Raw genomic sequence first — 15,396 nt, forward strand, 5'->3', positions numbered from 1 at the left:
TCAACCGGACAGATATTTTTGAATATTTTACATATAAAAACACCTGTGCTTAGAAAAATGTTGCCAGGTAGTGAGTATAATCAAAAAATGCATCAACATTGACTCTACCAAAGTTTAAAATACATTTACTATGTAAATGTTTTATACAGTGAAACATGTTTGCAGGGTTGCTTAAAGTTGTTTGCCTGTTACAATTCAAGAACCAATTCATTTTTGATGCCATCATGCCTGTAATCTGACATAAACAGGAAGGAAGAAGAGAGCGACTTCCATTTCCTCTGTGTGTACAACTGTTTCCATCTTTCATGTAAACCAGAGAGATAAGTGATTCAACAGTAAGCAAACATTGTGTCAGATGTGAAGGGGAAGGAAAGAAAATATTGCATTGTTTACTTTTTTTGTTGATGTCTATCATCTATTCCTGCTAAAAATGAGCTCTGACATAATGAACTTTAAAGAAAAAAATGTATGTGTCTCTAAACTGTTCAAAAGTAACTTCTTCTATATTTTAGATAAAATAATTCAAGAGCAGTGGTGGGAACATGAGCTACAACAGAATATTTATTTAGTTTAAAGCTTCCAGGAGAGGTATGAGAAATGTTAAAACACACACACACACACACACACACACACACACACACACACACACACACATACACTATTACTAATTCAAACTTTAAAAGACAGAACATGTAAATTGTCAAATATAAGACAGCATCAGTCAGAAATGTGCCATAAACCAGTGCTCACAACCTTACTAATATATAGACAATTATAAAAAAAAAGCTTAAAAGTTAATATTCAAGTCTTGAAACCTATTTGAGCTTAGTAAATAAAAATATTATTAATATTATATAATATTTCAAATATTTACCTACATTAAAGATGTTACAGCATGCTGAATAGAAGAGTCAAATAATAATATATATATTGAAAAACCCAGCAATATATACACAAACATATATTTAAAATCCATCTCTGTATCACTATTTTCCTCCTTTTTTGGTCATGGTAACAATTTAAATACTGTGGATAAAAGAAAGTGCTTGCCTCTAAAAAAATATCTCTCAGATTGTCTTTGTTGGTTGAAAAAAGTACCTGGACGACACCACAAAGTTACATTAGATGTACCTGATAAAACAGGTCTTCTTAATACCATCTATCATTTTGATACTGTGGTCCAAAATCAATGAAATAAGATTTTCACATATGAAAAATTGAAACATTTCTTTTTCTAAAATGAGTTATATCATTTACATTTGACAAATGCTCCAATAGAATAAATGCTGGCATGAAATCATGGGTCATGGTAACAGTTATCTTACATATCAAAATTCAGTTAATGACACAATAATTCTGATGAAACTCACTGACAAATGGCATTTTCTCATTTGAAAGGAATTCACTCAATTGTATTAAATTCTAACAACCAACAGTTCCATTTCTATAGCTTAAAAATACAAAGACCAGCTTGTGTTAATGAAGGATACTATTTGCAACGTTTGGCAGAGAAGCAAAAGGGTGCATTGGCCACAAATAGGACTGCAGCAGTTGGCTGTGTGTGAGAGGCGGCAGTCTGCAGGAAACAAGTCATGCTTTGCTCCTAAGTCACTGTTCAGCTCCTCAGATGTGAGACTCTCCGGTGTCCTGGCTGCTCTTGGATGCCTGTGGATGACAGAAGGGAGAGATCAGATGAGTCACAACAGGCTTGGCTCCTACAATACTTTGTCATCTTCAAACCCTGGACAAGAATTATGCGTTTGTATTTGGAAGCTGTCCAACATTGAACAACCAAATGAATTAACCTCATTAAGTCTCTTGATCAATCCCATTACGAAATGTTACAAATGCACATTAAATGTCTGATTTAATTTTTACTGTTGAGAAATGACAGCATCTTAACAATGAGACAAAAATATTTATTCTCTAACCTCCTCACGTGTTTTATGGAAATAGATATGGTAATCAAACAAAAATGGTAACAGATATTACACTGTATCACATTTAACACAGCATATTGCTATGTTGCAATTACTGGATAATAGTCAGAATCATAATCAGAAAAACATTAATGATAAATAACTGCTTACCTGAGCTTTGCTGGAGTGGGAGTAGCCGAACTCTGAGTAGGTCTTCCTCTGAGATGCACAGAATCTGGAAAGGATGTTTCTATATTCGTCCCTCACCTAAAACCAGAATACAAATTAGAATATTAGTTTTGACACCAGGAAACGCAGCAGAGGTTGTTCTTTATTTTGAGGAGGGGTGTCACCGACCTGCTTAGAAAACAGGCAGTGCATGACGAAGAGCATAACCCCCTGAAGGCTGCCAAAGATGGTGAACAGGTAAGACATGACTATGGTGCCCTCCTCAAACTGGAAACATCCAAAGATCCACATGGTGCCCAACACACACAGCTGAGCCACTGCAGTGATAGTGAACGCCCTGCAGGAGGCAACAAAGATACACATGGGTCAAATCTGACGCACCCCAGCACTTAGTCACAGGAAAGACGGGGGAGACAGTGATGTAGAAAATGGGTATTTCCACACAGCAAATACATAAGCCACACATGCACAGCATGTCCATGTGCACATAAACAATATACATGTACCTGATAGTAGCAGGTAGCTTGTGGGTGACTGACTTACTTTATTTTCTGCAAACTGTCCAGGTCAGGGTTTAAACTCGAGAACTTCTGTGCCAACTTCCAGACAGTGATGAGAAAGAAGAAGATGTTCACCTGAGAAGAAGTAAAGGAAGGATTTTTTTTTCAAAGAGACACTGGAGTCAATTTTAGGAATATAATTCAACTCAGTAATGATTTTCTTTCTTACAATGATGATGAAACAGGCAGGGCCGAAGAAACTCCAGATGGATTTCAGGTTTAACCAACAACTGCAATGCATATTGAGAGTTTATTGAGCAGACTGTTTATCAACATAACCTGCAATTCAAGCTTGGATTAAAAATGAAACAAGATCAGCATCAGGGGAAGCAACTTACTATCTCTTAGTGCCATATCCATCAGCGTTAACTGCGGCAGTGACAGCAACAATTACAGCTGGGACTCCATAGCCACCTGCCATCATGTATAGGGCTTTGAAGCTGGTGTTAAAGACCAGGACTACCATCCTGAAAAGCTGGATGCCCTCCAGACACATCCAGCAAAATGCTGCCAGGAAGAAGAAATGCAGCAGCCCTGCAACCACTGCACAGCCAACCTAACGCAAGAGGGAGAGAGATGAGGGTGACAGCAGTGAGAAAAGGGACAAAGGATGCTGCGGAATTGGGAGAAAGAAATAGGGAGAAACTACTAGCTGAATTGTTAGAAATTTTCAGCACGCACATTAATCATTCAGTAGTTGTGCTGTTACTCTGCATTTATTCCCCTGAAAGTGTCGAAAACTTGCACTGCGCGTCTGGACAGTGCGATTTTTGACCTCAAAGCTGTGAGAGTATTTACCTGGTTCTCCGTGCGAGAGACGCCCGCAAGGAAGATAAGCATGGCAATGAAGAGGCTGATGCAGAGGTGCAGGTGGATGGTGGTTCTTGGGCTTTGGATGGAGCGGATAAACGAGAAGGTCAGGATGCAGATGAAGAGGCAGATGAGTGAAAGGGACAGACCCACCCAGCTGATCAGCTGCAACTCAAACTTGGTCTATTGTGGAGAGAGAGACGGAGAGAGAGAGAGGGGAGTTACTTCATGGTAAACAGAAATGGACAGAGGTTTCAACTGTACGAGTCATAATATGCTATATCATGATGTATATAACTGAGAGTTTGAACCTCCATGTCATAGAGTGCCATGAGCACTGCAAAGCTGCTCAGATGAGTGCAGGAACAAACAGTGTATTCAGGGTTGGACTTCACCACTGAGCAGCCACTACTGGACCATGCCCCTCCTTCCTCTGAGGAATTCCAGAACACGCAGGTGTGGCTACTTTTATTTAACTGTAAAAGAAATCAACACACCAGTTTATATTTAGATGAAGGCCATTATAGATGTGACAGTTTCACAGTCCGAAACAGCAAACACCTTTTCCTCTTTACCTGTTTCAGATGGTAGAGTGTCAAGTTAACAGGCATTGCGAGGTGGCTTGTGTTTCTGTTACTGACAGTGACAGTCACTACTTTGGAGTTGATCTGAAAGCTTTCGTTCCGCTGTGGTTTCATCTCACCAAAGTAGCCATCTGCAGAGTCTTCCAGGTTTTTATAGCTCAGCAAGGACAGCGTTGTAAAGCCTATCACAGTAATAGCAGGAAGACGCTCGATTAAGTGGACATTCACAACATCCAGAAGTGATCACAGTGTGCTTACAAATATGTTAATTGGGTATGATCATTACCAGGGTAATAGGAGGGATCCCCTGCAGCTGTCTCCAACTGGATGTCCAGCTGAGCTTGCTTAGATGATAGAGTCACTGCTCCCTTGGGTAAATCAGCTCCCTTATACACCAACAGCTCCAACTCTAGACCCAGATACAGAGATCAGCTTTTTATGAACATGCATTGCATTACATGAATACCATTGAAGACTTCAGCGAAAGAGAAATCTACCAGATAACATTACATCTGAAGAAGAGTAAAGCTCTTAAAAGACAAAATTGTCTTTGTAAATGAATAAAGAGCTATGAGTGAATTGTACATGCTTTTGTGAATGGGGCAAAGAAAAAAAAAAAACACAGCTGCTTCGTTATACATTTCAATTTAACCTGTGTGATTGGAGAAAAGCTTTCTTCCTGGGGTCTGTGTGAAGGGTCCTATCAGCTTCAGAGTGTTCTCCACTATATCCAGAAAGGTGGAGACTTTCCTGTTATCATTGAAGGGTCTGCTGGACAGGAGCTCGTCAATCATAGACAGCAGTCTCTGCAGCCACAGAAGAGGAGGGACAGCGTGGAGAAATATGAGCGTGTGCAGAGAGAAACAGGAGACAGAGTCAGACCGAGTCAGACTTTCAGGCTGCACCACCTCAGGTCAATATAAACACTGGCTTGTGCAGGAACATCTGAACACCATGTGACACAGCTTGAAGGGGGCAGAACTTCCTGTTTGTGTGCTGGTTATGAGGCTCTGGGGGATTTTGCCTTATAAAAGTGCAATGTAATTATAATAATAATGCAGACGTACCTTTAGTAGGTCCTCTCCATAAAGCTCTGTTGGACTTTCACTCTCTGTAAGCTCCAGACAGCTCTTTTTCAACTGCACCATGAGCTCATGTGCGACGCGAAATTTCTTGGGGAGAATGAGACACAAGCATGAGACAATAGACGTTTTAAATATGTTTGAATATGTGTTGAACATTGTGATAAAACTGTCCGGTGTGGAATTACCTTTGTCAGGCTGTTCACATCTTCAAATACGTTACACTCTAAAGCTGAGGAAACAACAAGTGTGATACATTAAATGTGCTGGCTGATGACCATGGGGTTTGTATCACGTGGATGTATGTACTCCTGTTTATATTTACTGTACAAACTCTGGTACAATAATGGATGTTGGGAAAAAAAAAAAGTTGAGTGCTGCGGTACTCTTACCAGTGCAGCGAGACCCATTGTTGCCATAGTTAGTGAACCCTGCATGGCATGCACAGTAATGGCCGCTGGCTCCACGGTGGCAGGTTCCATTTCCACAGATTGTCTTATCAATCATACAAATGTCTAAAATGGAAACAAATCACAGAGAGGAAAATGGTTGCACTGTTTCAGTCAGTGCTCATGGAACAATAAATATCCTAGTCCACTTGAACATTCATACCTAAAATCCTTGACGGTTTTTTGTAGATAATATATCGAATAAAAAATATAAAGCAGAGGACAGTGACTCAGTAAACCAACCTACAATGTAAGCAAACTATACTTAAAGTTTTAAGGATCAACAAACTTAGAAGTCAGACCTAAAATCTAATTTTGTTTAGTTATTTACAGAACATATATCATTTTATAACACAGTGTAGGACACAGTGCAGGCCTTACCTTCACAGTGCCCCTGATTCCCAGAGAATTTAGATTTGCCAGATTTCAGTCCAAAGCCAGCATTGCAGACACAGAAATAACTGCCTGGTGTGTTGACGCATGCTGCATTCTGACCACACACCTTTTCCTCTTGACATTCGTCAATGTCTATATGAGGTGGAGGAACCATTAGGAAACCATTATCAGTGTTTTCTCACCTTAAATACATAAACACTAAGCACATGTCACTGCAACACATTATACACACTGTATATAACTTACCACAGTGTTTTCTTAGAGTGAGGGTACTGATAAGCATCTTACCTCTACATGTAACGTTGTCACCATGACGAAACATTTCCACTCCGGTACTGGAGATGAATCCATCCTGACAAATGCAGGAGTAATATGGACTTGTGTTATGACAGATGGCATTAGGTCCGCAGATACCGTCTTCCTCCAAACACTCGTTGATGTCTTAAAGCAAAAATATACAGACAGAGTTCTCATATTTAAATAATGACTGCAAATTTGAATCAGAGTACCTCCCATCATTGATTCTATATACAAGATGACTTACCTTTACATGTTGCAGGTGAATCAGCTGAAAAATTCACGGTCAGCATTGATGATCTGAAACCATCAGCACATTGGCAGTAGAAGCTGCCATACGTGTTGAGACAGTTTGCATTCTCTCCGCATGGCCCAATATCATCAGGATAGTCTTCATCAACTTTACATTCATCCTCATCTTAATTAAGAAAACAGGGATATGAAAAAGATGGATGTCACATGAGTAGGTGCTTGATTAGAATATATATTTTAGATGGATCTAAAGCTAAATATGGCCAGTTGAGTCAGGAACCAAACTCTTTTTAGTTTTAGTATTACAGTAGACTCTTTTCACAGGAGGGAAAACATGCAGTTAGGCGATAACAAAAGTTCAAAGGCAATTTTTTTCATTATCTTGCACAGAAATCATTCAGCAAACCATGTTGTATATTATAAGTTTCTAGGGTCTGAATGCAAAGATGAGCAACCTGTAACAAATGCCATAAAAATGTCTGCTTTTCCATAGCGGGATATGTGTGAAGATAAGTTTGTTTTTCATACCAGTGCAATTTTGTTTGTCAAAACTGAATCCTTTGGGACAGGGTGGATTTGACGGATTTGACAGGACCATGATGGGAGGGAGGCACAAAGCTGAAAAAGCAAGCAGGCAACAGTCAGTCCACAGTTCATCACCTTCTGAACATTAATGCAACATCTGCTACATGAGTACCCATGCTTAATCTACTCCTTTTTGATCATTCTAAAATTTTCCAGTGTAGCTACAGGGACATTAAAGGATCAGTTTGACCACAGAAATAAGACCAGAAATGTTTTAAAAAGGCTCTGCCGAAAAAGTAAATGCCCTCATTCTCTACCCTCATTTCCTGAGATTGTTCCAACCGCATCTGCACCATTCAAAAGTCAAAGCCAACAGCATATGGGTGTCTGGAGAACTCTGCTTCCGTATGAGTGAGGAAACATCATTTGGCATTGTGCAAGCACAAAATAGCATTGCAACCTCTGCTGTGAGAGTGCAGAGCCTGCCTACTCAGTGACTGCCCGAATGACACCAAATGTGTGAACATATGTGAAAGCAGGAAGAAAGTGCAGTTAGATCGTTTATCAGTATCATCAATCTATATGTTGAATTAAATACAATCATTTAAGACAGTTTTTGTTTTATTTGTTGATATTTTGAGATATTTACTGCTCAGGCATCTGCTATCAAACTAGTATTACAGAAATTAATGAGTTTTTTTGTTTTTTGCTAATGAAAACATATTTTACCATTTATACTATTTGTTTTACCTTTATTTTTTTTCTGTAAAAAATGTGGGCTGGAAACATTTGATAGCGTGGGAAAGTACAGTGTGTTTGTTGTGACTTGGTTACTCATAGTAACTGACATAAGGAGATACTGTAACTTAAGGTGGAACTAATTTATATAACGTGGAACTAACTAATTAAAGGGTTTTCAGATCATTTCTCATCTCTCTGGACAGCTGAGATCGTGATGTAGATTAAAGTCACCTTCGTATGTGCAAACAGGAAAACATTAAAAACTGCCTTGTGATAGATAATTTTGCAACGTAGTGTTTCCTCCTTCAAGGGCAGATGTGTGTTACTGTGGTAACAGGGTGACAACTGTGCGGTGAGGTCATAGGGTATAAATATCACTTTAAAAGCAGGAGAACAGAGGTCTTCTGTGCAGTGATGCACAGATAGTGGGTTTTTGAAGACACAGAAAAGCTGCTATGCTCAGTATCACTCCTTCTCTTTCCCACATTCAGAGTTCAGGCTGTGACTGCTGCTGAGACCCTCACTTTAAGAACTGTGACACTCTGAGTTTCTCGCCATTATAATTCTGTCTGTGGGACTTTTGAATAAGGTTGCCGGCAGATTTAATCTCAGTGAAAAGTCATTAAACAAAGTAATAAAACACGGAATTTTGAAATTCACATTATACAAAATTGTCTTGTCTTGACCATTTTTTAGCCACTTTTTTTCAAGTATATGTTTATGATGCAGTATGTTTATTAATAATAATAACAACAACAATAATAATATGTATGTTGTTAGTTTTTCTTTCTAAGAGAACAGAGTATTTTAAACTTTCTCACAAAAGATGATTTATTTTCCATTCCAGCCACTGTGCAAATGGTTGACAGATGTGACTCACCCAGTATTAGGATGTTCCACCTGGCCGCCATGGTGAAGAGGTAAACACAATCCAGATCAGTATAAGGAAAGTTATAACAACCAAAACATAAACCTAGGAACTCCCCACTGTCAGATGGTCCAGATCTCTTCTCTTCTCTTCTCTTCTCTTCTCTTCTCTTCTCTTCTCTTCTCTTCTCTTCTCTTCTCTTCTCTTCTCTTCTCTTCTCTTCTCTTCTATTCTCAACTTTTTCCAAATTTACCCGAGTTGTTTCTGTCACTCGTGTGACTCATGGAAAAAGTGACAACACTAATGCTGAAACCAACAAATAAAATATATAAAAATGTAGAAATCAATAGTTTCTTATCTCATACAATAGTCCCTCTTTTCTCTTTCTGTCTCTGCCTCTGTCTCCCTCTCCCCTTTGAATCGACATCTGCTCTCACTGCTGAGTTGACATGCTGTGATGACGACATTTTCTGGGGAGGGGTTTCACTCTCTCTGACGCCCACAGAAGCCAACAGATACAGTGAGCCAGGACTTACTCTTCAGGAACTTCTCCTAAAAAGTAACCCCTTGAATGACAGCAGTATGTTACAAAACAGTCTTTTTGCACAGGTAATTTATGTCTCTCTCTCCATCCTTGCGCATTTTGCTATATCTTTCCACTGTGTTGGACTCTGTGGAGGATAGAGGATAGAGAGGGGGTCAAGAGGAGTTTAGACTGTCAGAATGGTCATTGTTTTACAGAGTCCTGCTGGTTGGTATACCCTCCCATAGGCGTGAATACAGCACACAGCCTGCTAACAATGTCGATGACATATATATGGCTTTTGCTTCTGACTGCATCAGCCTGAGACAATATAACAATGGTAACAATTTTGAGCTTCATTTGAAAAGAAATGAACAAAGAAGAGTGAAGTATATATATATATATATATATATATATATATATATATATATATATATATATATCCCCATTCACTGAAGGCAGACTTACTGTACTTCTATTCATTAAAAGTGAAGCATTTTACTTGGTCATGGATTGGTGCTTATTGAAAAAAAAAAATACAAACTTTATCATCTTTATCATAAACTTTGGAAAGTGCCTGTCAACTGAATGTAATGTGTGTAACTCTGAGTGACACTGTTGTAAAAAGGGACACAATGTTCTTATGTAAATCACTCATTTCTGATTTTCAGGATGCCTGTGTCACAAGGTGCCGCCCCTTTGACTTCTGCAGACCTGTGGGTGACGTAATGAACATTGAAAATGTGCAGAAATGCGAACACGCAGTAGGCGTTTATAAAAGCAGCCAAATGGAACAAAAGAAATTATGAAATTTTCAGCACCTTCTCTTGTTTCCAGCTCACAGTGAGGGGGTCATTTTCAGTTCTGAATGCAAAAGAGAGCTCACTGACAAGCTGGGTGGTTGTTGCATTGTTTCACACTTCGAAACAATGAGGCGAGCTTTGGGCTTCGCGGGCTTGAAAGCATGAGGGTGACAGACCACAGGCCTTCAGGGAATAGCAGTTCACTGCTGTGTCATGGAACATGTTCTCCGAGGAACCTTGAAATGTACTGACATTAGCATGACCTGGAAAAAAACCCCGTCCTTAATCTATTCTTATAAGAAATGACTAAGAAATCTGGTGTACACTCCATTCAAATAATGCATGTCTGTTTTTTGTTTGGTTTTTTTTTTGTTTTTTTTTTACATATTTAACCTCAGTAACGTCTTTCAAAAAAGTGACCATCATACAACCACAAAACAACATTTGGTGACCATGTGGAGTGTGACAGTTTTAATACAATAATGCGTCTTTCAGTCCTTTGGTGTCCCTCGGCCTCTGTCTAGCTGTGTTGTAGCTGCTGGGTTGAGCAGATATTGGAGGATGAGTCTTTGCTTGCAGCAAGAACAAAATTAAAACACAGACTGAATCAGCAGAGTGTGAAGATAGGAAACCAGAGCTGTTTTTAAAGGTGATTATAGATACCAACGTGACACATGGTGTAAAAACACCAAGCACCACTTTTATAAAGACAATATTCATTTACCGCACAAAAAACTAAAAGTACGTGGTGGCCTACTTAAACTAAGCAGCAACTGATGCCACTGGCCCAGACATAGAATCCATATTAAAATCATGGTCAGACTCTGTGTGTAATTCATTTTCTTTGAGGAGGGAGGATATTTTGGTCACTCCCCAGTCAATGCTCCGCCGAGCTCGGTGAATCATTGCACAATGAGTGATGAGGTCAGAGCCCATATCCCACATATCTCCTCTGTACATACTCTGCACTCAAATAATGAATATGTTGCTGCAGTCTAATCCTGGTTTCCTTTTCAAAGAGTGATTTCCAGTCAGTATGATCATGGCAAGAATCCAGGGCTCATCCTGTTATCACATGACCTTCTTCCTGCCCATACTAAAATAGTGTGCATATAGAGTTTTGAAGGTTTTGTGTTGGTTGTGCTTGTTTTCGTTTAGTTTCTTCTCAAACAATGAGGAGGGGCCAGAACGAGGCCCAGCTGTCTCTATAATTTCCTGACAAACTCTGAACGAAAAGGTCAGAATGGAGTCTGAGTGGTTTGGTCTTACTGCTGTGTCTGTCTTACATTGATGACTGAGACTTAGTCATTTCAACATTTCCAAGTTTCAAAGAAAGCTGCAGCCTTAAGTGCATTAACAAATATTTCCAAAGCTATCACACTGTAACTGTTTTCATGTCATTTTACTTGGCTGGTAATCGTGATAAAGGCTTTTATATTTTATATTAACTTTCTCTTGCAGCAGCAGTTTTGGTCTATCTAACTTGAAACATTTTTGAAAAGCCTGTGAAAATGTTTTGGGTTGGCACACACTGGAAAGTGCTGCTCTACCACAGCATATGTGAAACATCCACTTTACAGCACATGGTTAAGCTTGTGGTTTAGGTTGAGCCGCATAAGAGTGTTGCTGATGGAGTTAGATCCTGCCAGCCCACCATGTAGTTCTTGTCGGGGGCAGAGAGAGAAAGTAAAATAAAGACAGAATGTCAAACTATCTTTCTTCTTTTCCATTTGTGTCTGTGTGACATTGCCTCTGTTGGAAACTATATAATACGTAAAACCATGAAAATGTCTTTATGTCAAATTTCCATTTCCCTTTTTTGCTTTGCTTTTTACTTCCCCCTTTTACAAGGGACCCAGCCCAGAATGATGGTATTTTATCATATTTCCCTAAATATTCTTCTTTGACAGCTACAGCCAGACATTTCACACTTTAACTCCAGTTGACTTTAAGATTGTTATGATCACTTTTATTATAACAATCTTGAACATTTTTTACACCAGAGAGCACATTTACATCCTCTGGTGGCTCCTTGTTAGTGGTATATTGTAGGTCAATGCATTAAACCTGACTAAATTTGTGTCAGCAGGGCATCTAAACCTGCGAGGAAGACATCAAGCAAGCTTTTTTTTCTCTTTTAAAAGTATTTTTAAATCACACAGATTTTCGTATAATTGAATCATATCTAATTGTCAACTCGCTTGTTTGGAAATCTATATTCTTCTTTCCTTTAGTCTTTGCGCCACCCAGACTTTTCTGTTATTAAAAAAACGAAATAAAGTTATTATTATTACTAACAACAATTTAGTTAAATGCATTTCCTCCCCCAGATAGGATTACAGGAACTCATGATACTGGATGCTAAAATGTGTCTGTGAGATTGTACTAAAAACACAATGACTGATTGATCGGCCTCATCTCTTCATCACAGAATTTCATCTGAGTTTTCTCACGTAACTGTGGATCAACACTGGTGAATACCAAGGTGTTTACAGTTGACTTTAAAGTTTGCCTCACTGTTTATCTTAAAACATCTAGAATGTTTTTATGTGAATGGATGTTGAGCTCTGTCAGAATGACCCCATTAACCCCGAACAATGCAGTGTAGAGCACCCTGCCCATCTGTACCGAACGCTAGAACACTAGGTACAAAATTATATTTCCTCTATTTGACTGTGAAAAAACAGTCATGACACACACACACACACACACACACACACACACACACACTCTCTCTCTCTCTCTCTCTCTCTCTCTCTCACACACACACACACACACACACACACACACAGATATATACAGTAGTAAAATCCCCAGTCCCTCACACCTTCAACATAAACTGTGCTGACTTCACAATAGAGGAAGTACTGACAATCTTGGTACAGGGTGTTACAGCTTCAATTATGCTGACACATGTGCTGGTTCAAAATGTTAAGACTTATCTTTACTTTCTAGAATTCCTCACTGTGATACATCAGATTCAGTGAGTGTTATGTTTTGTTGTTGTTCTTGACATTGCTGTGACACCTGCAACATTAAATTGGGGTAAGAATGGATGGAGTTTACATGATCCCTAATTCCTCTTTTTATGTGATGACAGGGCTGAAAAAGTGTAACAAAGCTAAACACACCCAGAGGCTTATTGACTGGCAGTGAATAAACATCACAATCTGTAGTCTCTTTAGCACAGTATGTAAAGGCCCAATCTGACATTTTATGACCATATAAATTACAGGCATCATGAAGATGATAAGTTAAGAAAACCAACTTTTACACAATCAAAACCATTAAACAATTGGTTTTCCTTGTTGCATAGTGTTAGCCCTGTAATAAAATATCTTCAGTCATTTGAGAGTAATTCCATAATCCTGTGCTCTCTAAGTTTTCTGGCCACTTTTTTGTGCCTTCAAAGAAAACAATAACATTTCACCCACCCTGGTAATATCAGGCCTTGGTGCTAAAACAAAATGGTGTTGGGTGTTGGTGTTCACTCTGCAGTGTTTTGTCATAGTGAAATAGCATTATCTAGAGGAGAAACATGGGTATTACAGCTTCATTCGACAAAATCCTCCTATAAATTAAACTGCAAGCATTGGAGACATTGAATGTCCAGTGGATTTTATGACCTCAGTTGTTGTATTTTAATCTGTAGTATACAGTTCCCCTCTCCACCACCTTAGTTTTTAATTCCCACAATCTATGTCTGTGGATGGAATAGTGCATCTATTGCGTCTGGGGCAATTTTCATGTTTGTTCACCTTAAAAAAAAATTAATTTGTAAAAATTCTTCTTGCTGGTGCAGATTAGGGCAGGTAGTCTCTAAATTGAGAAGGTAATAGGTGTGAGGTAATTTTCAGAGTTGAGAATTATTCTTATCAGGTGCAATATGGAACAACAATTTACCTCATGTTATTGGGTTGGAAATTAAGGCAGATCCACAAACTCAGCAAACTCAGCAAGTTTGAGGAAAACTCTTTAACATGCTGAGTTAAGCATTTTGAACACGATGCTGGTTTACATGTACAGTACCAAAGCCAGAGGGCCGCTCCAGGGCAAATGATCAAACCATGTTTTATGTTAACAGAGAAATACTTTTGCATTGCAACACCCCCTCTAACCTCCCAGGTCCAAAACTGAATCTTTTAGGCTGTGTTAGTTTTAATCATACTGGATTCTTAAATAGTATGCAATTAAATTCTCATGTAGCATATAGTAGCTACATTTTCTATCATAAGTTTACCTTTTGCTATAAACGTCTGTTGAGTATCACTGTAGTACCGTGAGGCCATTTCCCTGTGTGAGAGTCTTACTATATTTAACATTAAGACTTTTATTGAATCAGACACATGTAAACCTATTATTTAATTCAATTTAATTATTATTGACATTTTCCTTGTTTTTTTTTGTGATGACTACCTCAGAAGTAACATTAACCACATACATTTGAGTCATAACAACATCACCAGTAGGAAATGGCTGGAACACCGATCACTGATAACCATAATAATCACAGGCTGTGCAAACATCTGTGTCCTTACAGTGCTTCCCTTTCCACTCTTTCTGTGCACATTTAGCTTTCTGTGTTGAGGTTCAGTCATGAGTCCTGGACTGTGAACAACCACAGACACAGTTGTCAGCTACATTTTATCATAAATCTGATACAAACAACTTGAATCATCAACCAGTCACTCTAAAAAAAAAAAAAAAAAAGCTGTACAACCTCTTTCATGTCATGAATTTTATTATCTATTCTTGTGGCGTATGTATTTTTACGTTTATTTGAGGGTTTTCATTTCAAGTACTGAACTTCACTGCAGCAGTCACACTCGTTACACATTGGAATCAAGAGTCACATGAATAACTCATGATAAACCGTGTCAGACGGGAACGAAGAGGTGCCAAAGCAGCAGCTGCCGTCGTGTAGAGGCTGCTGGTGTCTCTGCGGCCACATGAGGGCTGAGCTCACGTCTGGCGAAGAGACGCAGTCAGCGGGTATAATGAAAATGTCACATGTTCTACATGGTTACTTTCACGGGTGGAGTCTCAGTGGGTACGAGGGGTGAGGGCCAAGCAGTTTGTGGACAGTGAAAAAAAAAAAAAATAATTGCATCATTATGAATTCAGGCTAACATTATTGTCCCTTCGGTAGGTTAAGAGAGGAGCTCACATGTGCGCCACCCGGCGATGGCCCTACAGGTGACCCAAATCAAACACACCCAGAATGCTGCGGTGAGGACAGGTGCCTCCTGGGTTTACTCAAAATGCTCGTTTCCTATGATGCCGAACCTGAGGCTGACTTTACACAGAATGCAACCTAAGTTCTGTTTGCCAACAGCAGAGCCTCACCTGTTTTTGACAACCCCCCCGTCCTGATCCCGAGCCCTCATTCAGTTCTTAG

The 15,396-nt window shown here is 39.1% G+C and overlaps 1 protein-coding gene across 1 annotated transcript; it reads right to left on the reverse strand.

Annotated features, from left to right (window-relative positions):
- Positions 1-543: 543 nt before the first annotated feature.
- On the reverse strand, positions 544-9,132 carry LOC139614855 (adhesion G protein-coupled receptor E5). Its single transcript, XM_071472499.1, has 19 exons — positions 8,685-9,132; positions 7,067-7,156; positions 6,534-6,704; positions 6,278-6,430; positions 5,975-6,121; positions 5,537-5,659; positions 5,333-5,376; positions 5,130-5,234; positions 4,715-4,868; positions 4,349-4,471; positions 4,054-4,244; positions 3,790-3,954; positions 3,467-3,661; positions 3,007-3,224; positions 2,838-2,898; positions 2,652-2,743; positions 2,277-2,445; positions 2,091-2,186; positions 544-1,665 (listed from the first exon to the last, which is right to left on the reverse strand). Exons 1-19 carry the CDS (start codon positions 8,713-8,715, stop codon positions 1,624-1,626), a joined length of 2,370 nt encoding a protein of 789 aa, XP_071328600.1. The 5' UTR covers positions 8,716-9,132; the 3' UTR covers positions 544-1,623.
- Between the last annotated feature and the right edge of the window lie 6,264 nt (positions 9,133-15,396).

Source organism: Trachinotus anak, unplaced genomic scaffold (genome assembly GCF_046630095.1).
Source record: "Trachinotus anak isolate AG129_WGS33_773 ecotype Australia unplaced genomic scaffold, CSIRO_AGI_Tana_v1 ptg000003l, whole genome shotgun sequence".
NCBI lineage: Eukaryota > Metazoa > Chordata > Actinopteri > Carangiformes > Carangidae > Trachinotus > Trachinotus anak.

What these genes read in the sequence shown, in the direction of transcription:
- LOC139614855 (XM_071472499.1), bottom strand. Translation starts at nt 8,715, where the DNA reads ATGGCGGCCAGGTGGAACATCCTAATACTGG. An exon ending in ATGTGAACAGCCTGACAAAG is followed by an intron (nt 5,235 to 5,332) that starts GTAATTCCACAC and finishes ATTCTCCCCAAG; the next exon opens with AAATTTCGCGTCGCACATGA. An exon ending in GCTTTTCTCCAATCACACAG is followed by an intron (nt 4,472 to 4,714) that starts GTTAAATTGAAA and finishes ATCTGGGTCTAG; the next exon opens with AGTTGGAGCTGTTGGTGTAT.